Genomic DNA, 22795 nt, shown 5'->3' with positions numbered 1-22795 from the left:
CTTCAGTTCTTCGCGGTTGAAAAGTTGGGACAGATTGCAACCTCTCTGTGGAAGTTTGACTGTCTTTAGGATTATCCATTTGATGTCATCCGCGGAGTGTCCCAGTTCAGTGAAGTGATCCACAAGTGGTGCATTCTGTGTTCCACATCTGATGCGACTTCGATGTTGGCATATACGGGTCTTCGCTTTCTGGGTGGTCTGCCCAACATACATCTTTGGGCAAGGGCACATGATTGCATAGATGACATTATGACTATTACAATTTGTAAAGCTTTTCAGTGATACTGTCACACCATTATGACTGAAATTTCTAGATTCAATGGTGAACTCACAGACCGTGCAGCATCCACACTTAACGTGCCCTAGAATTGCTGGAGGGCCCCAGTTTGATTCAATTGTGGTCATGTTCGCGGGGGAAGGAAGGGCAGCTCTGACCAAATGGTTTAAGTTTTTACTTTTTTTGAAAGCAAAGACAGACCTCTCTAGATGTATTGGACCTGCGTTTAGTGTGGGCCAGTGTTTAAGTATGGATTTTCGGATTTTGTTGGATATAGGGGAGAAGGTGGTTACACACGCTATTCTTTCAGTCTTGTCTCTTGTTTTAGGTGTTAGTAGGGCCTCTCGAGGACAATACCAGGCCCTTTTAGAGGCCGTTTTGATTAGTCTTCTTGGATAACCTCGTGCTTGTAGTTTGTTCGTAAGCGTACCAGCTTCCCTAAAGTAGTCAGCTTTTGTTGAACAGTTTCTCCTGATTCTCAGGAATTGTGAGTATGGTAAAGAATCTTTCAAAGCTTTAGGATGATTGCTGTCATAACTAGGTAAGGTGTTGCGTTCCGTAGGTTTCGTATATAGGCGTGTTAAAAGTTCACTATCTTGATGGAAAATAGTAAGATCTAGGAAAGCTATTTGCTGTTTGTCATACACAAGAGTAAAGTTGAGGTCAGCACAGTTGTTGTTCAACCAATGGTTGAATGAGTGCAGTGCAGGGATATCGAGATTCCAAATGAGAAAAATGTTGTCGATGTAACGACGCCATAAAACAATACCGTCGTAGAAAGGATTGCTTTCTGCCAGGATGACTCCGGTTTCTAGAGCATCCATGAACAGGATTGCCAAGAAAGGGGGCAATATTTGTTGGTAGTAGATGTTATCAAACATGAAGTAGTTTTTGGTAAGACACAATTCGAGGAGCTGAAGAATGAAGATAGTGGGAACCCTATGGGGACGTGGTCGCGAGTCTAAGATTCTTTGAATGACCACAAGAGCGGCTGTTTGGGGGATATTAGTATAAAGCGACTCTACGTCCATTGTGCAAAGGGTGTGAGTTGAAGGCTCAAAAGGGAAGTGTTCTACTAGATTGATCATTTCCATGCTATCTCTCACATAGCAGGTTGTAGTTGGTACGAATTCCTTAATGAAGAAATCTACGTATGCTACCAATGGCTCAAGAATAGAGCCACAGGCAGAGACTATTGGTCTGCCAGGTGGAATGTCAATGTTTTTATGAACTTTGGGGAGAGTGTAGATTACTGGTTGCCGTGGGCTTTTGACGTTGAGGAATAGGTATTCCTTTTTACTCAAGAAACCCTCTGAGACAGCATTTGTTGTGAGTTTTAATATAGTCTCTTGGATGACTTTGGTTGGGTTACCTGGTAGTCTTTGGTAGTGGTCAGTGTTCCCCAGTTGGCGTTTGATTTCTGTTCTGTAGGAGTCAATGTCCTGAAGGACAATTCCTCGGCCTTTATCGGCACTTTTTATCACTAGTCCTGAATTGTTTTTAAGAGAATTTATGGCATCTTTTTCTACTCTTGAGATGTTGTAAGGCACATAAAGTTTTTTCTTTTCTAGATCAGTGAGGTCTTTGTGTACCAGTTTTTCGAAGGTTCGCACCTCTGAGGGTACCATGCTAGCAGATGGAAGGAATGTAGAAGCTGGTCGAAAAGGGGTATTGGCATTGTTTATGGTGGAAGGATGAAGTTGAAAAAATGCTTTTAAATGAATTAATCTGAAAAATCTCAGTAATTCTGTTTGTAATTCCATAAAGTTTGGGCGTATGGTAGGGACAAATGACAGGCCTTTTTTCAAGATGGATATTTCTGGGTCCTGCAATAGATGTTGAGATAGATTGAAAATGGGTATCAGTTCAAAGGACGTATTGGAGGAGGCAGTGGAGGAAGAAGGATGGAGTGAGTCGGTGGAATTTAACAAGGGTGTAAATGTAAATGTAAATGTATAGGCATTTATAAAGCGCACTACTTACCCGGAGGGTCCCAAGGTGCTTCGACCGCTGCGAAACCCTTCCTGGCTTCCCTGAGAGATGGTCCCTTAATGGGTATCTCCAGGGTGAGACCAGGCATCCCCGGCGGTCTGGTGGGGCCGTTAGTGAAGATGAGGCAAGCTAATGCCCAGAGTTGCCGAGTGTGATCGCTGATCAGAGTGGGCACCGAGGCGAGAGAATTATCGAGTCCGCTGACCCTGGTCCAGAAACCTGCCGCACCGGGAATCGAACCCTGGTCCCGGGCCGTCCTCTGCTCTCGGGTCTGCCGCCTCTAACCAGTGAGCCACACTACCTCACGGGTGCAATTGCATCAGGGTGATTCACCACTGATAAAAGTTGTTCCGGGTCTTGCGTTCTCCTGGGGCATTGAACCATCGTTGTGGTTTCTTTGTGCGCCCCCTTTGGGGGGTGCCAGGTTGGCCTCTGCCTAAAAAAGACTGAGCTCCTCCTCCCCGCCTTTGGTTGCTTGCTCCTTCTCCTGGATCGGAACTATCAGAAGATTCTTCTGAAGTATCCGAGAAGCCCACTATATGTTGACGTCTATTATATCGGCCCCAGGGTCTGCTGTTGGGGTTGAACTGTGGCCTGTTGGTGTAAAAATCCTTTTGGAGGTAGGGGTAGGTGTTTTCAACTTTATAGTTTTTAATATCTTTTTTGATTTTATTGGATTTTTTATTTTGTTGGATTCGGTGAAATTCAGCTACCATTTTTTCTACCTGATCCAATAGTTTTTTACACTCTGCAGTGGGGTCTGAATCACTGATTTGCTTTAATAAATCATTGATTTCTATTTCCAAAGATTTCAGAGTTTCGCTGGCTACATCAATGCCTAGTGCCAACCAGTGTCTAGAGCATGTGGTTCCTATATAGCTGAAATTGGAAATGTATTTGGGGTTATCCGTGAAGATGCCTGGAATATTACGGACTTGTAGCCCCACTGGAATAACGTCAGCCTTTAAATAGTCTGTCAACATCAACATCATAAGCTGTAGTCTGACCTGTTTCTTTTTGAGTTTTTCTAATTGTTCGGGTAATGAAGAGCTGGTAGTAGCTGGTACGTCAGGTGTGTCGGACAGTAGAGAGGGACCTGAGCATAATTGCTTAAGGTATTCAGCAGTGTATAGGGGAGCATGGGCTGACATTACTTTTTCGAAAATAGAAAATATAAAGTTAAGGGAGGAAAAATCACAGAGAATAAGGGTACAGTGGCACTAGGATGGCCGACCCCGTGAGGACGAGGAATGGGGATTTGAGAAAAACCCTGCAATCCTGCGATTGCGCTTAGTTTCTTTAGGAAAAACAAGGGGAACCCAATGTATGGCCAGGGACCATGGGCGTCAAGTATTTTGAAGGAAACAAGTGGTCCTTAGCATAAACAATTAAGTATAAGTGAGAATAATATATAGACCACAATGGGCTGCTATATAGTACAAAAATCGCTTGTCCAGCCGGACAGGGAGTATTTATTCATTGGATAGGAATTTTCAATAAAGAAATAAGACAAGTAACCAACAAACATAAAGGTTACAGTAGGGCACAGTCCTGTGCCTTACGCAAGGAAGAAAAATAAAAAAAGGGACAGTAAGTGCAGCAAATATCAGGCAAACAAAAGTGAGCTAACAGGCCACTGACAACAATTCAAATTCACAGTGTGTCCTGGAGTGAAACAACCATACATTAATACATTAGATTCCTAAGTATGGGACACTCTAAAAGGAGTCGACGTTTCGATCCCTAGCTCAATTGTAGTGGGATCATCTTCAGGACTTTCACAATCATAACTTTTTTGCCTGAATAGAACCTTTTAACATAAAACCACCTGTTTTGGAAAAAATTAAAAGGAAAAACAAGACAGAAAACAATCTTTAGTTAAAAAGCCATGTTCAGCATTAGCTCTCTATTTACATTACTCGGAATCGCGGTGATTGGTGCAGCCACAGAAGCATGCACGATCCATGCAGTTTTGTGTGACAACATATTATTGTGATCGTTTTTCTGTATCTCAAGGTGTTTCTATATTGTGACCTGCACATGAATGAAGGGGTGAGGTCGTGGTGGTGAGGGAGTGCCTATGGTGGGATTTTGAGCAGTGAGTTGTGAAAGTACGGCAATCGATGGGAGTGTTATTGACATCAGAGCAGTGCCTTAAGAGATCGGTATGCGCTAGAAAATGGAACGTACCAGACTATTGTCTGTAATGATTTTATCCTTAATGGGTCTCCTCTGTAGTTAGGGAAAGCGCCCTTTATCCTGTTGGAATGGGAGATCTTTTAAGTTTAATAATAAGATACTAACTTGTTTTAACAGGGGATAAGGTATAATAAATAATTTACCATGCTAATTGCTGGACTTCGTTTTTGTGCAGCGAGGATGAGGTTCAGGTATGGTATAACAAAGTCCCGGTTGTTGATCTCGTTGGACTGTGGGGACAGGATTGAAACCATTAAGTAGGGTGTCTTTCTAAATTAGGTACTGGGAAGGGGAATGATTCTATTTGGACATTACCTTTAAAATGGCACTTTGGAATTAAGTGCTGTGCAGTGGGGGCACGCTTATTTAAGGTTGAGAGTCTTTTTGGATTGGCTCTAAAGAGACAAGAAAAAGGGGGGTAGCAATTAATTTGGTTGAGAATGGCATATATTGCTCTTTTGTACATGAGCAAGAGGAAGGTTCTATGATAACCTAAATCGGTGCTCAGCAGATGGTTTTATGGCATGCTGATATAGAAAAACGGGTCTCTATTTTCTTAGAAGGGCATCTCAGTCTGATTCACTGTTGCTTCTAGGGGATGGGTGGTTGGATTCTAAAAAAGAAAGGAGTGGGGCATGAGTTACTGCTTAACCGATTTTAGTTAATTTTGGCGGGAGCATTATGGAGAGGCATACTTAACTGCAGTATTTTTCAATTCACACCAAGGCGCTTTTCAATGGCGCTGGTATCCTTCATTAGGGCCAGGAATTTAAAGGTCCGCTGTGGTTTCGAGAGAAAACCATCAATATTTTATTGCGGTCCAAAATGCTGTTACGATACTCATTATAGGGAATGAGTGTCACATAAGCTTACCTAGAGGAGCTCAGGGCTGCCGATGAGCCGGTGGCGCGTTGTGTTCAGCTCGATCGCTTCCGTGTTCTGAAGCCGAGGGTTGCTTATTGGGCACTTAGGAAGTCACGTGACTGTGAGTTTTCCACAGTCACGTGTAAAGGGACTCACAGTGTACTGGATGGCTTCGTGATGTCAAAAGGGCCGACATATTGGAGTGGATAGTTTTTTTAATAAGGTGTTTTGGAAATAAGGAAAAATGAGGAAAGGGGTAAAGAAATGAAAGAAAGGGGAAAGGAAAGGAAAAAAGGAGAAAAAAAAGAGAAAAAAAGGGAAGAAGGGGAAAAGCAAGGAAAAAAGAAAGTAAGAGAAAAGAGAAAAGAAAGAGGGAAGAAGATACAGAGAAGGAAAAAAAAAGAGAAAAAAGGATTTTTTTTTTTTTTAAAAAGACGGAATACACAAAAGTATGTGTATACTTATGGGACGTTATATAGTTTCGTTATTAAAAACATAAGAAAACTAAACAGTAGGACGAGACAATTAAATATAAGTTTATTAAACATGGAATCTCACACAGAACTTATACCCCTAGCATACTTATCCTCAATAGTCTGGGGGTAAAAGCGTACTGGGTCTTACTTCTAGCTCCTACACTACAGCTCTAAATCACCCTTGGCCACCTAAGTATCTTTAATAGTATAATCATCTTATAAAAGACCTAAAATAGGGCTTTATGAGTCATTACTGCCTTCATCTTAAACATAGTGACCAATAATATAGATAATAGGGCATGGAGCAGGAAAACGTCAGAGACGACAAGCTGGCAACACATCAAGCCAGAGTAAGTTGGGGGGGGTTTTCCAGGGGAGGGGGGGGTGGGAAGGCAAAATATAAAAGTCCTCATAAACCGAATTTTAAAATCATAAAGGATATAGATCCATCAGTATTCCAAAGCGGCGGCTTGGTCAAAATAGCAAGAGTTACAATGAACAACAGGCATTTTTGCAAAAAAAAGTATCAGAGGAGAGGGGAGGGCAACTTCCTTATATATTAATGTCGGACATCAAATTTTTATCCTGGAACGTAAATGGTCTGCGTGTCAGGGCTAGAAGAAATAGAATTTTACAGTACCTACGGGACTCACCCGCGCAGATCATTGCGATCCAGGAAACGCACTTGAACAAACAAGAGATCACAGACATACTTAAGAAGCTCAAATGGGTTGACATATTTATAACTACAGATCACAACACTAGCATTCGTGGTATAGCCATCATTTTTAAAAAAGCAGCAAGGGCCCAGATCACGAGCTGGGAAACAGATTCAAGCAGCAGGTGACTGATAGTTAAGGCTCAATTACATTCGAAGGATGTTACCATCGTCAGCTATTACGGACCTAACCAGGACGACCCTTCTTACTTAAACATCCTGCAGAACCACTTGATTACTTGTTCTGATCCCATAATATGGGTGGGAGATTTTAATCTTGTCCTAGATCCAAAGCTAGACAAATCTCCCACTTCTAGAGCGGTCGTTCATAGTAATATGAGGGATACATTGCTCAGATGTATGTCGAACCTTGGCCTAATAGATCTATGGAGACAAAGGTCCGGCAAGGTTTTGGGAGTCTCTTACCACAACTATAAATACAGACATAAATCACGAATTGATTATGCTCTATTTAGTCGATTTATCAAAGACCTGGTTAAAAGTATAACATACCTCCCTCTACACTTGTCAGACCACTCTGCCATCTTTTTCTCTCTAAAATTAGACCAGAAACCTACCCATCATTCTTGGTCTTTCGACAGTACAATTCTACTGGAGGAGGAGGAGAAAGATTATCTGACGCAGGAAACAGTCTCCTTCCTAGACCAAAATTTAGGTTCTACCTCCGTGGTTATAGTATGGGAGGCTTGGAAGGCCTTCATCAGGGGGTGCATTACAGGGAGGGCCTCATACAGGAGAAAGAAATATGAAGAAGGAATAAGACATATCGAGCAAGAATTAATTCTTTTAGAATCACTAGAACAGCTCCCCTCAGATAATCAAGAGGAGAAAGCCGAATTAAAAGCCAAGCTAGACACACTATTGCAGGAGAGAATTAATAAAAGATGGCAGGCAAGTAAACTTGCCCACTTCGAATATGGGGAATCTGCAGGAAAACTGTTGGCCTGGAAAATTAAAGCGGACCAATCAAGAAATTGCATTAAAGAAGTGAGGGTCACCGGGGAAGCTAATAGTAGGTCAACAACCACGGCCATAGGAGAAGCTTTTAGGGAGTTCTTCCAGAACATATACACAGAGGATTTGAATGTCAATGAAGATGAAAGGAACGAATGGCTGAATAATGTAATCCTCCCGGAACTGGAAAGTTCCCAAACAGAGAATATAGATAAGGAGATCACTGAATTAGAAGTCTATAACACCATCAAGCAATTATCACAGGGCAAAGCCGCGGGACCAGATGGCCTCCCTGGGGAATTATATAGGACACTCAATTCCACCCTTACCCCTGTCCTTACGAATCTTTTTAATGACATAATGATCAGAGGGCAGACACCACCAAGCTCCTGGGGGGAAGCCAATATAGCTCTAATATTAAAAACTGGCAAGGACCCAGCCGAATGTGGATCATACCGCCCAATCTCGCTTCTCAATAATGACTACAAGATTTTTACTTCAATTTTGGCTGCGAGATTGGGAAGCGAGATTGGTTCGATCATTCACCCTGATCAAAAGGGGTTTATCAGAGGTCGGCAATTGGCTGATTTAACCTATGATTTGGTGGGAGCCTCGGATATTGCCTCAACTTTCGGCCTACCCCTGGCTATCATGACCCTCGACGCCACTAAAGCGTTCGATAGGGTAAATTGGGCATACTTAAATTTAATAATGACTAAATTTCACTTGGGACCCAAATTTTGTAGGACTATAGGCTTACTATATAGCAACCCCAGAGCATCTCTACTAATAAACGGTACACGAACAGTTCCTTTTAAAATCAGCCGAGGAACAAGACAGGGTTGCCCCCTGTCCCCCCTTCTCTTTAATTTATATGTAGAACCGTTTGCACAATCCATTAGGGAGGATACCAACATCCCACATTTTAATTTTTCGGGCTGGGAAAAGAAGATTGGCCTCTATGCCGATGACATTCTCATATACACAACTGATCCTACATTGGCATTTCCCATCATTATAAAGAAAGCGGAAAATTTTGGGAAAGTCTCTGGTTACGAAATCAACGCAGGAAAAACCGAAATTATGGTCTGGAATATTCACAATCCTCAACTTCCGACAAAATCCTCAATGAGGTACCTTGGCATCACAATAACTAAAGATCTGGATCACTTGGCTCAAAACAACTTAGCCCGTATTTCCCGAGAATCCCAAATTCTTATGAAAGCCTGGTCTTTTCTCCAGCTCAACATTTATGGGAGAACTAGCCTGATAAAAATGAGTATTCTCCCGAAATTCACTTTTATTTTTAATTCCATTCCATTAATTTTTGACACCAAGCAGCTTGCAAAATGCCAGCAAAACATTAACTCATTCATTTGGGGATATAAATCCAGCAGATTAGCTTGGAAAAAGCTGAGAAGGAGAAGAGAAAAAGGGGGACTCGCTTTGCCAGACCTGGAATATTATGCCTGGGCATTTCATCTGACCCACTCTAGGATGTTACTTAAGCTCCCCTGGGAAAATGCAAATGGGCTTATGTACAAGGCAATGTTATTGGGTTCGGACCTTCCAGTGAATGGTTTTCTCTTCAAGTTCAGCCACCAGAAGTTTTTAAAAAAAATTAGATTAAAGACACTATTGAGTAGCTTAAAAGAATGGTCCCAAATAAAATCTAAGATCGGGATAGGACATTTATCCGAACATGCCCCAATTTGGGACCTACCTGGACTAGCACCACAGGAAGCCAACACAGTCAAAAGAATCCTGCTGGACGCAGGGATCACAAAGTGGGGGGATCTGCTGATGGAAGGAACAATCTTGGGCTGGGATATCTTTAAGCTTAAAGTAACATCACCACTCTCCTGGATAATATATCTACAAATAGGAAGTTGGATTCGGACTCAAATTAAGAAGAAAGGAATGATGGGACAGGAGAGCCCTCTAGAGAATATCCTAGTGGAAAGACCGGCGGGGAAAAAAGAAGTTGCACTCTTCTATTGGCATATTATAGAGGATGGAGAGCGAGACTTTAACCTCCCGAAAAAGCTTTGGGGTGCTGAGGGAGAACCAGATAGGGGAGATATTTGGGAGGAATCTTTTATCCTCCTCTATAAAATCGTCAAGCCAGCATGGCTGAGGCGCAATCATTTCTTCACACTTCATAGAGCATATTACTCTCCTAAACGGTTGTCGAAATTCCAAACAGGGAAGTGCTGTAGTAAATGTTCCTTACCAGCAGCGTCAGACCTGCATATGTTCTGGGACTGTCCGAGTATTGCCACCTTTTGGCATGAAGTTAGAACAACTCTCGAATCTATTCTTAGTGTCACTATCCCGTGGTCATGGTCTTTGGTCATCTTCGGATTAAATCATAACATCAAGGGATCAGAGAGAGATTTTCTGTTTTATGCCATCTTACTGGCTAGAAGAGAGATCTGTAAAAACTGGATTAACATAAATCCCCCAACGCATGCAGAGTGGCTGTCTTCATTATACGCAACTTCAAAGCTGGACTTAATGAGAACATGCAGCCCTCGATCTCTTACATTTTGGCACCTTTTGATCGATTGGAGGAGGGATAGTTAGCCTACCCGGGGTTTTTTTTTTTTTTTTCCCCGGGTCCGATGATTAGGCCTAAAATCTCTCTGTCCAAAAGGGTGGTATCGTACAGCAACTGGACAACTGGCCGAACTGGTCTGAAGGGAGTACGTCTATTCAAGCTCTGCTGGAAGCATGGGGGCCGGCTCTCTGGGCACCTGGAGCTCAGCATTGGGCTCCTTGGTGCTATGGGGGGGACGGTCCTCGTGTCTGAGAGGCTAAGAGCATAGTTGGATCGACTTTATGGCTAATGAGGACAAAAAAATAAAAAAAAAATAAAAAAAATGGCATGCCGATATAGAAAAACGGGTCTCTATTTTCTTAGAAGGGCATCTGAGTCTGATTCACTGTTGCTTCTAGGGGATGGGTGGTTGGATTCTAAAAAAGAAAGGAGTGGGGCATGAGTTACTGCTTAACCGATTTTAGTTAATTTTGGCGGGAGCATTATGGAGAGGCATACTTAACTGCAGTATTTTTCAATTCACACCAAGGCGCTTTTCAATGGCGCTGGTATCCTTCATTAGGGCCAGGAAATTAAAGGTCCGCTGTGGTTTCGAGAGAAAACCATAAATATTTTAGCGCGGTCCAAAATGCTGTTACGATACTCATTATAGGGAATGAGTGTCACATAAGCTTACCTAGAGGAGCTTAGGGCTGCCGGTGAGCCGGTGGCGCGTTGTGTTCAGCTCGATCGCTTCCGTGTTCTGAAGCCGAGGGTTGCTTATTGGGCACTTAGGAAGTCACGTGACTGTGAGTTTTCCACAGTCACGTGTTAGGGGACTCACAGTGTACTGGATGGCTTCGTGATGTCAAAAGGGCCGATTTTCTCAGAGTTTTGTAGAGTATGTTCGGGTCCCAGAACATACTCTGCAAAACTCTGAGACAACCCTTATTCTTGTGCTGACCGTATTGTATCACTTGATTACTTGCCTTGTCTTTGAATGATAATTGTCACTAAAGGTGATCCCAAAACCCTCTCTCACCCGCCCCTACCCCAGAAAATCAATTGGTCCAACACCATCACTGAGTCTACTGCGCAACCGCAAACGCTAGTTGTATGCAAAGTACATTTGTAAACGAGCACAAGAACACGCTGGAATATTCATGGGCCTAGCTCCACCTCTGAAACTGTCCAGCCGCACGCGCTGTGTCCTCTCGATAAAATGCATCTAGAATGGAGCATAATATATGCCAAAATGATTAATTCACTGGCCCAACACATAAGCATATTAGCAGGTTAAAACATCACGCAATCGCAAATGCTGTTTTTTAAGCAACCGCAAAAGCTTAGTTTTAAATGAATTACATCTGTAAACGAGCACAATGGTATGCTACAATATTTCGCTGGCCTTAAATCCTCTCTGAGTAGACTGCCCAATCGTAAATGTCTTCCCAAAAATGTGGTTCTTTAATAAAGTACATTTAGAAACGTGTACATTTATAAACGAGCGCGATATCTTGTTAAAATAAGTCCTTCGCCCAACACCACCACCAGAGTGGTATTCTTTTACAAAATATTTATATGTACAAGCACACGAGCATGCCAAAACACCTTATTAAAAAAAACTATCCACTCCAATATGCCGGCCCTTTTGACATCACGAAGCCATCCAGCACACTGTGAGTCCCCTAACACGTGACTGTGGAAAACTCACAGTCAAGTGACTTCCTAAGTGCCCAATAAGCAACCCTCGGCTTCAGAACACGGAAGCGATCGAGCTGAACACAACGCGCCACCGGCTCATCGGCAGCCCTGAGCTCCTCTAGGTAAGCTTATGTGACACTCATTCCCTATAATGAGTATCGTAACAGCATTTTGGACCGCGCTAAAATATTTATGGTTTCTCTCGAAACCACAGCGGACCTTTAATTTCCTGGCACTAATGAAGGATACCAGCACCATTGAAAAGCGCCTTGGTGTGAATTGAAAAATACTGCAGTTAAGTATGCCTCTCCATAATGCTCCCGCCAAAATTAACTAAAATCGGTTAAGCAGTAACTCAATTTTTGTCTGTTTGTATTTAACAGCCCTGAAGAAGTCCCCTGTTTGGGACGAAACGCGTCGGCTGTACGGTGCTTCATTTATGCTCTTGAAATGAAAGATAACAAATTGAGGAATATCATCCTTCACGACTTTTTGAATATTATATATTGTATACCATATGTTGTGGTGCACCTTTGCTGTTGTGATTAAGGTTTGGAAGAAGTCTCCCGAGGGCTGAGATGCAGTTTTGTTGGTGTACGCGATTATGAACATTTATGGTCAGGTGGCAAGGAGCAGTTCTGGTATTACATGTGTGAGCAACTTTGACTGTCAGGAGCAGCATGGGTACTTTTACAAGATTGCATGTTCGAGAAGTGCTGGGTTTCAATGGATTAATTGGTGGCAAACAGTCAACTGGAAGGTGTTATCATTCAAAGCCATACCTCTGCTGCTCATGAGTCATGTTGACTGCCATGTGCAGCTTCTTAGGCGAGTGTTAAGTACAGTGAGAGTCAGTGGATCCGCTTGAGTGGCTGAGTGATGTCTTCCTGTCATGCTGTTGGGTGGAATGCAGAACGTCTGGCAGAACACTTGAACGTGGACCTCTTCTTCCAATGTGGCACATTGTGTTAGGAGCTCAAGGGAAGTTTCCCAGGGAGCAGCTGCAGATGATGAGTGAGCCCTATGCTGCGTGCAGGAGGGCTGAGCCCTTTTTCACATCATCGTGCCACACATGAGACACTTTCTTGGAACAGGGCATTTGTTATTGAATTGCACAGGACTGTGACATGGGGATATCTGTTTACTCCTTTATTATTTTTTTTTATTGAAAATTCATTGGTACAAAAACAGATACAGCTTAATAGGGAAAATTCCATTATTTCATAATACGTTTCAGTAAGCATTAAAACATCTTAAATAAAGCTAGACATTCAATAAATAAATATGCAGGTGTTTACTTATACGAATAAATATACAAATAAGAGACTCATCATCGGTTGATCAAAGCTGCCCCTCCCTCCAATTTTTAACACCTTAGCTGCGTGTAAACATTTCTCCCCAGTGCTGCGCTGTCCATTAGAACTAGTGCTGAATGGACGTTCAATGGTCGTGCGCAGCACTGGGGAGGTAGCGCTGCTGACGACCATTGGCCGTCAGCAGCACTTAAGGGGTTAAAGGGGTCCCATATCTTATTTCCAAAATCACGCTTTTTCTTACCCTTATAAGAATATAGAGTAGATTCGATGTTGTGAATACCAAGAAGCCTGGTCAGCCACAATTGGAAGGTTGGGGCATTAGGGTCCTTCCAAGCAGCTGATAGTAGGATACGTAAAACTGCAACAGCTAGAAAGATAAAAGCCTCTGTTTCTTTATTCAAAAGGGCCGTTTTACTGCCACTCCCAAAGAACATTATTGTCGGGGATAGGCAGATCTTTAAGCCTAGCAGCCCCTCTAAAAATTTCTCTATCTCAGTTTTAATCAAACTGAGCTGCTCACAGTAAAAGAACATATGTAATAGGTCCCCTGGACCTTTCTGACACCTAGGGCAGTTACTGTCGATCCTCATACCCCAATCATGTAGCTTAGATGGTGTATAATACAGGTTAAAAAGTGTTTTAAAATGCTGAACCTTCAAATTTGAGGATCGAAGTACCTGCTTATCCAAGCTCAGGGCCTTATCGAGATCAGTATCTGGATTTTGAAGTCTAACTGCCCAAGCAACCTCATGTTTCTCAAGATCATCGGGGATTTTTCAATAAGGGCTTGATATATACTGCTAATCCTATCTCCTCCTCCTAGCAAATACCCCAACACAAAGCAAAATGACTCGGGCAAGATATCAGAAATAACCGATTTAAGTGTTTGTGAAACCTGGAAGTACTTAAAGATTTGCTCGTTAGGGAGACCATACTTCTCTTGCAGCCAGTTGAAGCTAGCGGTGCTTCCATTCAACATCACATCGCCCAGAGTCCGAATACCCAACTGCTCCCAGCACTTCCAAGCCCCATCCACACTCAAATTTGGTGTATACCCTGAGTTCCACAGCGGGGTATATAGATTTATCTTAGGGATATGGCACAGTTTCTGCAGATTTTTCCACAAATCCCAGGTGCTTAAAGCCACCTTATAGCGGAATTTTTAAAAAAATCTGCGACTGGTTTTTCTCAACAAAACCCCCACAGCCTCCTTTCCCATCAGTAATTCATAAATTGAAGGCAAAACATATAGATCTGAGGTAGGATCGTTTGTATATCTCCCTCTGGATGCTGGCTCGAATAATATAGACATCTGAGTTAACAAACCAGCCCAGTGGTAAAATCTGATATTTGGAATTGCCAAGCCTCCACGTTCCTGAGGGAGCGTCATAAATTTTAGTGCCCTCCTGGTTTTACCATACTGCCATAAAAAACTGTTAAAGATAGACTCAATCTTTTTTAACATCCCTTCATCAATTCAATATGGTATACATCTAAACAGATAGAGGAGTTTAGGTGGCATGGTCATCTTTAACACGTTGGCTCTCCCAATGAGTGTTAGGTGTAATGAGTCCATCCGCTTTAAATCCGATTCGATTTTCTTAAGAAGCGGGAGGTAATTATCTTGTATAATAGAGCCTATTTCAGGATTAATTACTACCCCAAGATAATTGGCAGAGACTCGACATATCTTTGATCGATTTTAACTATCTCCCTAGAACAGATTACCTGGGTCTTCGACTCATTCAGGCGATACCCCAAATGCATACCAAACTCGCTAGCGATCTCTACCAGTATCTGCACAGCCTCAGCTGGCTTTGGTGTAATTACTGCCAGGTCATCGGCATATGCCAATATTTTGCTCGTAAATCCATTGGTTACTGCCGGCTGTATTCCCCCATTCTCGAGAATCTGCCTAACCAGCGGGTCGATATACAGAGCAAACAGGATGGGTGAGCAGGGACATCCCTGGCGGGTGCCCCTGCTTATCCCACTCCTGTCTGAACTCTGGCCCATCAGCTGTATTCGGGCGATTGGGTCGCAATACATGGCTTTAATGGCCGTCCAGATTTTTGGGCCAAACCCTCTCTCCATCAATACATTCCATAAGTAAACCCACCTGACGCGATCGAACGCTGTTTCTGCGTCGAGGAGGATCATGGCGGATCCTCTCCCCCCAGCAGCATTGGCCTCGAACAGCGAGATTGCTCTTCTAACATGGTCAGCCGTTCCTTGACCAGGGATAAACCCGTGCTGCCATGGGGAGACGAGTCCGCCGATAACCCTCCCCAACCGCATAGCAAGGATCTTGGCATAAAGCTTATTATCAGAATTAATCAAAGATATAGGCCTATATGACCCTGGGTTTTCCCTCGGCTTTCCTTTTTTATGGAAGACTATGATGTTAGTATCTTTCCATGTTTCCGGGATCTTACCCGTACCTATGATGCCATTGAATAGGTCCATCAGTATTGGACCCAGCTCTCCTGAGAGGCATTTATACATCTCGAGAGGGATGCCATATGGCCCAGCAGCCTTGCCAGCGGCCAGGTCAGATAGTGCCTCGCAGATCTCATCCCCCTTATATACAGCTCCAATTTTTCTCTCTCTACTGGTCCCAGTTTAGGCCCATTATCCGGATACCCGCCAGTTGTGCATGTTCCACCCATTTCCTCCTTATATAAGGTTTCATAGAAATTAGCAAAAACTGAGAGGATGCCCTGGGGTTCCACCACATCACGTCCATTCTATCGAATGCTTGCTATTATACTCTTAGTATAATCTTGCCTGATCCTTAGCGCTAATTCCTTACCAGCCTGCTCCCCGGTTTCATATACCCTCTCCCTGTATGTCCAATATTTCCAATATTCTGCTGCCGCCTTTTCTGCAAAGTATTTTTGTAATTCAGCTTTAATTCGGCATATGTTAATTTGGCTCTCTCTACCTTCCCTTCCTTGGGTTATATACTGGCAGTGTTGTTCTTCTGCCTTACCTAGATCCCCCACAAGCTTGGCCCTGGTGGCTTGTTCTTTTTTCCTGGACTGAGCAGAGTAACTAAAAACCTCCCCCTTAATACTGATTTAAATGAATCCCACACAGAATTCCTCGATGCGCTGTACCGATTGGCATCAAAGAATTTGCGGGCCCATTTCTGCATATGTTCAACAAAATGTACATCAGCCAGGAGCTTTCGATTGAATGTCCAAGCCCTGCAATTCCTAACTAGCCCCAAACCTTTGTATATAATTGCCAACGGGTTATGATCCGAGAGGACCTTGGGAAGTTTCCTAATACTGATCTTACTAATTTCTGTAGATGATATTAGGAAATAGTCCAATTTGCTATACCTCTGGTGGGGACAGGAGAAGTATGTATAGCCTGGATCTTTAGGCTCCTTTGCCCCGCAGACATCCATTAAACCGGGCGACAACATCATAGAAAGGAGAGCCATGAATACCCTTGGTTTTTTGCCAGCTTATGAACTTCCCTCAAAAAGATCAGTGGAGATATTAAAATCACCACAGACCAGTATGGGAATCGGCCATGATGACAGTTCCTCTTCCAAATTTTCAAAAACCTCTGGGTTGTCCTGATTTGAGCCATATATGCCACAGATAGTGAGGCCGCACTCCAATTCCACCAGAGCCCATCTACCATGTGCGTCAGATTTAGCCCGTTTTGCCTCCCCAAGAAAGGATTTCCCCAAAATTGCTACTTCCCTTACTGTTGACGTTTGGGTAGAACATGCCAAAATATTGAACCCTCCAACCCTCAGCAGCTGCCTCTTCGCCCATGGTAGATGGGTTTCCTGAAGGCACAGAATATCTACGGACTCGGTCTTGACAAACTGTGCCAATTTTGATCTCTTCGTCCAATCGTTTAGCCCCCCTTTATTTATTGAATATACATAAAGATTTGCCATGCTTATTGTTAAAGGATAGCCTAACTTTCAAGTGAACATCATAATCATAAAAGAAAAAAATTTCCAAAAGAAGTTTACCATTTTCCAAAAACCCCAAAGCTGTAAAAAACATTGTACCACAAATTTTCATTTTTTCTGCTTTTTTTCCCCCCTTACCCTTCCCACCAGTGCCCCCCCAGAGGAACCCTCCCTCTTCCCCCTCCCGCTAGGAGCACTCAGACCTTGGTCTGAGCTAATGATGGTTGTGTGCAGAAGCGCGGAACAAGGGCGAAGATATTTCTTAAGCCCTCACAGTCATATGAACCATATCTTACCTCCCCCAGCCCGTCCCCCCTAACAGACAAAGCAATATCCCACTGTTGAACCAACCAGTTCAGATAGATAGTGCACCACACACCAAAAAAGAAAAAAAATATATATTCAAAATTTTAGACACCTTGGCGGACTTAATACTCCACCAGTCAGACTATTTAAATCACAAAGAGTCCAGGAACTCATTGCCTTAACTTCTGACAAAAAATATATGGTCTTCCCATCTTTCAGTATCTTAAGTTGCGCTGGATTTACTAAATAAGCCTGGGTGTGCTTGTCCTGAAAGGGCTTAATCAGCTGGCGGAGTCTCCACCGCCTCTCCTCTGTCGCATGACAAAAGTCTGGCCTCACAAAGAAAGAAACCCCCTCATTAGATCTTTTAGCATCGGGCGAGCTTTTTCCGATATGATCTGCCAGAGAACAAAGTTACCAAAAAATATTAAGACTGCCCTGGGTTTATCATCACATCCAGCCCCCGGCGAGCTCTAAATGGAGTACGATGAATTCTCTGCATTTCCGCAGCCCAGTTCCACTCAGATAGTTCCGGGAACGCTTTTTTGAACAGGTTTATCATGAAGGCCCAAATATCTGAGCCCTCTGCCCCTTCTGGAACTCCTAAGACTCGGAGGTTGTTGCGCCTCAACCGGTTTTCCATATCTTCCAGTTTCCACTGGATGTCAACAACCTGAGCGCACTGGGAATCTACCTTAGAAGATGCTGCTGCGGCTTCCGCTTCGGTTGCCACAATCCATTCCTTCAAATTAGTGACTCTATCCCCCACATTGGTACATGCCTTAGAGAGTTTTCTAACAGCCCCCTGCATCTTACGCATTGCTGCCTGTGACTTCCAGGTGTCTTGCCTAGCTTCTTCTCTATGCGTAAGGATGGTCTGATATATGACATCTAACAGTGAAGGGTACGATGATGGGGCCTCAGTATTAGGGTTTCCCTGTAGGGGCGTAGCTGAAGAGTGATCCCAGGTCAAATCCCGCATCTGATGTGCACGGGTCTCACCATGGCCACCAGGTCTTTTGGCCGTACTGGGGGGGTCCCGTTCTAGGTCGCTGTCACTATCCGAGTCCAGGTTGCTCCCATCCTGGGAGCTCCTCTCCTCATCGGACCATTCTGCGTCCTCTGCCACCGAGAAGAAGCACTCACTGCTATCTTTCTCTCTCTCTTGCTCCTTACCCCCTTCATCCGTGAGGGTGGGCTGAGCTAATGGGGAACATAGCGCACTTTCTTTCTCCTTCCCTTTTTCCATACCCCCTTCGGTCACCAAACATTGTCCCACGGCCTCCTCCAGCTGTTCATTCAACAGGTGAACAGGAGATGACACAGTCTCAGTTATCCCCCCATTATCTACTGAACCCCCATCAAATTGTGTATCAGTATCTGTACCTGTAACCACTGGGGTACTTGTGGCTGTCTCTTGCCCCCTTACCTCACCTGTTCCTCTGCCCACGCAGCCATTGACAATGATACATCTTCCTGCCCTTCTACCTCATCCAGGGGGAGGATAATTGCAGCCCCTCCAGTCTCCTTGAGGATTTGCGCCATTGGTTCCTGGACTAGGGGTTGAGGCGTCTCAACTACCGCATTCTTCTGGCTCCTTCCCCAGTGAATCAATAGCTCCGAAATGGAAGGGGACTGCCAGGGATGCTGAGTCGTCTGTTTACCTTTCTTGGGCGGCATTGGTGTTTCATCACCTTCACCATATTTCGGATCCACTGTGGGCTGAGATGTGTCTTCCGTACCTTGATGTACTTGCTCCGAGTTAAAGGGTAAAGCAGGAGCCACCTGCGCCGCCTGCGCCGCTTGTGCTGCTTGGGCTGCCTGGATTTTGTTCTTGGCTGCAGCTGCCGCTTTAGCTGCTGCGTTAGCTGTCATTTTCGGGGCCATTGCCAGCACGTTAGGAGCAAAGTGCTCCTTCAGCCAAAAGAATAATCGGCCGAAAGATTCTGCCTGCTTCTCTGCCGGCTCGCACTGCCTGCCTCGCTCGGCTGCTACCACGCCCCCAACGCCGCGGACGTCGGACCCAGAGCACCAGCAGCCCGTCCGTGTTCACTGACCACCACTGGAAGCTCGCCACTCCGAACCACCAAGGAACGATCAGCATCGGCTCTCCTTCTCTTAGACCGGGGGTCAGCCAGGTAAGCCGCTGCCTCTACGGGGAGAGGGGGGGAACGAGGAGGGTTAGTGCACCTCGCCTCGCTGTTGTTCCGCGGCTCCTCACACAGCCACCATCTTGCTCTCTTCTGATATCTGTTTACTCCTATGTGCCACTTGTACATGGTTGAAATTCATGTGGTAACCAATTTCCTTGACAGTTTCTCAACAATTGAACAAGCTCTTGTGGCACATTAACGAGTGGTTGCTTACATGCACTGAAACTGTTCACGTTTGAAAGAAGCAATGGTGTGGACAGAACTAGTAGCAAGGAGCATCTGACCTGCATAATGTTCATTGTGAAGTAAGTACCTGCAGTGAGCGTAGGGCTGTGGTTCCCAAACTTTTTTGACACGCGGCTCCCTTGATCCATTGGCCATTACCCATGGCTCCCCACTGTTATTTTTTTTGGAGGGAGGGGGGAATGTAAGCCCAGCCTCAAGAGTACTTGCATTTTCCTCCCTGAAAATGACTGGGATGAAGAAGATTACATTGTTATCATATACGCAGGGTGTTTCGTGTTAGAAAATATTATATTATGCCCATGCCTTTTTTGAGTACCATGTCAAACTTTTTCATCCCACTTACAGTGCTAGATAGCACCCCTATGCATGTAGGCCCCATTACCAAGATGTTTCTGCGCTTGAAGAATATTTGCATGCACTTCCATTTCTACCTATGTCATACACTGCCAACAGACCTGTCTCAGTGGGGTGACTCACAATTTTTTAAACCACATAAATCTTTATTTTTGCTCTCTCCTCTCTAAAATTGCCTCCAAATCAATTCAAGACTAATATATTCCTCAGATTTGTTTCTTTCAAATGTCCCTCTCTTTTGCTTCTTGTCGTATATGGTGTTTTACTTCCCTGTGCTCAAGGAGAGAGCAGGTCTGTCTGGAAAGGGGAACATCCATTACAACACAACTTTTACTATACGTTACTATTACATCACATGCGTTACAACGCATGCGATTTTAAAACACGTAGTAAGAACTACGCATACCATTACATTGCATGCGTTTTTACAACGCATGCGATGTAATGGCTATCCACGTCGTTGTGAGGAAACAGGCTGTTTCCTCACAACGACGTGCACCGCCCCTGGAAGCAGGAACTAGGAGCAGAGACGGCGATGCTGGAGAGGAACCATGAGGAAAGAGGAAAGGCTGATTGTGCTTGGGGTGGGGGTAGTGGTTTAGGGTAGGGTAGTGTTGTAATGTTCTAGTGTTTAGGGTAGTGTATTTATTTATTTATTTATTTGATTTATATAGGGCACTATAACCCAGAGGTCTCTAAGCGCTAAGTGTAGGGGTGGGAGTAGTGTGGGTATTGGTTTAGGGTAGGGTAGTGTCATAGAGTTTTAGGGTAAGGGGTAGTGTAGTGGTGGGAGTTGTGTGGGCAGTGTTGTAGTGTCGTAATGTGTTAGGGTTTAGGGTAGTGTAGGGGTGGGAGTAGAGTGGGTAGTGTTGTAGTGTCATAGTGTTTTAGGGTTTAGGGTAGTGTAGTTGTATGAGTAGTGTGGGTAGTGTTGTAGTGTCGTAGTTATTTAGAGTTAGGGGTAGTGCAGGGGTGGGAGTAGTGTGGGTAGTTTTGTACTGTCATAGTGTTTTAGGGTTTAGGGTAGTGTAGGTGTGGGAGTAATTTGGGTAGTGTTGTAGTGTCGTAGTGTTTTAGGATTAGGGGTAGTGTAGGGGTGGGAGTAGTGTGGGTAGTGTTGTAGTGTCACAGTGTTTTAGGGTTTAGGGTAGTGTAGGGGTGGGAGTAATGTGGATAGTGTTGTATTCTCATAGAGTTTTAGGGTTTAGGGTAGTGTAGGGGTGGGAGTAATGTAGGTAGTGGTTTGAACCATGAGGAAAGAGGAAAGGCTGATTGTGCTTAGGGTGGGGGTAGTGGTTTGGGGTAGGGTGGTGTCATAATGTTTTAGGGTTAGGGGTAGTGTAGGGGTGGAAGTAGTGTGGGTACTGGTTTAGGGTAGGGTAGTGGCGTAGTGTTTTAGGGTTAGGGGTAGTGTAGGGGTGGAAGTAGTGTGGGTAGCATTGTAGTGTCGTAGTGTTTTAGGGCTTATGGTAGTGTAGGGGTGGGAGTAGTGTTGGTAGTGGTTTAGGGTAGGGTAGTGTTGTAGTGTTTTAGGGTTTTAGGGTTTACGGGTAGGGTAGGGGTAAGAGTAGTGTGGGTAGTGGTTTAGGGTAGGGTAGTGTCGTAGTGTTTTAGGGGTGGTGTAGGGGTGGGAGTAGTGTTGGTAGTGTTGTTGTGTTGTAGTGTTGTAAAGCTTTAGGGTTAGGGATAGTGTAGGGGTGGGAGTATTGTGGGTAGTGTTGTAGTGTTTTAGGTTTAAGAGTAGTGTAGTAATTCCAGCTTGTAGTGGCACGCGTGGTATTATTATGCTGTCGATGAGTCTCCCTCACACACAGACATGCTGACACACAAAGGGACAAATGTCCACACATACACAAGTTTTCGCTCCCATGGTCACACTCTTACCCACAAGGGCGACCTACATTTAAAAGCTTTTTATTACCTCATCTGCCACTGAATGTCCATTTTTTTGAAACATGCAAAAACTTGGGGTGGCACCATGATGCCAAAAAAAGGGCGAGCTGCACCTGTGTTCTTGGCACCAAATGCTCTACCTCTGAGGCCAGTCAAGGCAGAACTGGGAACTAAAAACAGCTCTGGCAAATGATGACATACCAGCCACCATACTGTGCTGAGTGAGCTCAGTGAATTATCCCAACAACTACAAAGGGAGCTTAGGTAAGGGTGCTAACCAAATTCATTTTAGAAAACAAATGTGGAAAATGGTGCATTATGCCACACCTGTTTCACCATACACTAAAGTCTGCATCTCCTTTTCTGATCATTCCTCTTTTTCTCTCTCATTATTTTTTGAACCCTCACCTCACTTCTCTAACCATAACACATCTATACCGTCTCTCTCCTTAATATCGCTCTCTTGTTTTTACCTCCAAGTTCTTCGTTCTCTCTCTCGGTGTCTGTGCCATTGCTCCCATCACTTTCTCTCCTCATTCGCTGTGATTTTTAATCCTTTTCACCAATATTCCTTCTCTCTCTTGTGCACAGTTGTTCTTCTTCCATCCTTTCTCTTTCTCTGGAAACCTTCCCATCTCTTTCTTTCTTCACGTCCCTCCTCATCTCCCTTTCTGATCTAACCTCCACTTTGCCTTTTGCTTGATCTTCCTGTTTCCCATTACTTCTTTGTCCTTTCTTAACCCTTGAAGGCTCTGGCAATTAGCAAAAGAGGCAGTGTTTGTCAAACTTGCTCTCCTGTAAGGAAGGTTTAGTTTTAGGACCATGTAGAGTTTGACAATATGA

At 44.0% G+C, this 22795-nt stretch overlaps 1 protein-coding gene across 6 annotated transcripts in view; it reads right to left on the bottom strand.

The window, feature by feature from the left end:
• The window catches only part of LOC147679019 (solute carrier family 2, facilitated glucose transporter member 11-like), a 608312-nt gene that overhangs the window by 374862 nt on the left and 210655 nt on the right, over positions 1 to 22795 (bottom strand). The window contains exon 1 of one of the 6 annotated variants that reach the window (XM_086942753.1): positions 19773 to 19901. The exons of 4 other annotated variants lie outside the window; for them this stretch is intronic. In XM_086942753.1, the coding sequence (XP_086798879.1) occupies positions 19773 to 19847 (75 nt within the window). In that variant the 5' untranslated portion in view covers positions 19848 to 19901. Of the gene's footprint in view, positions 1 to 19772; positions 19902 to 22795 lie in introns of those variants that run through there. One more of the 6 variants, XM_086942757.1, reaches the window with a different exon arrangement.

The sequence above is a fragment of the Lissotriton vulgaris genome, chromosome 11 (genome assembly GCF_964263255.1).
Source record: "Lissotriton vulgaris chromosome 11, aLisVul1.2, whole genome shotgun sequence".
NCBI classification, from domain to species: Eukaryota; Metazoa; Chordata; class Amphibia; order Caudata; family Salamandridae; genus Lissotriton; species Lissotriton vulgaris.
This window is presented reverse-complemented; position numbering and strand designations above follow the sequence as displayed.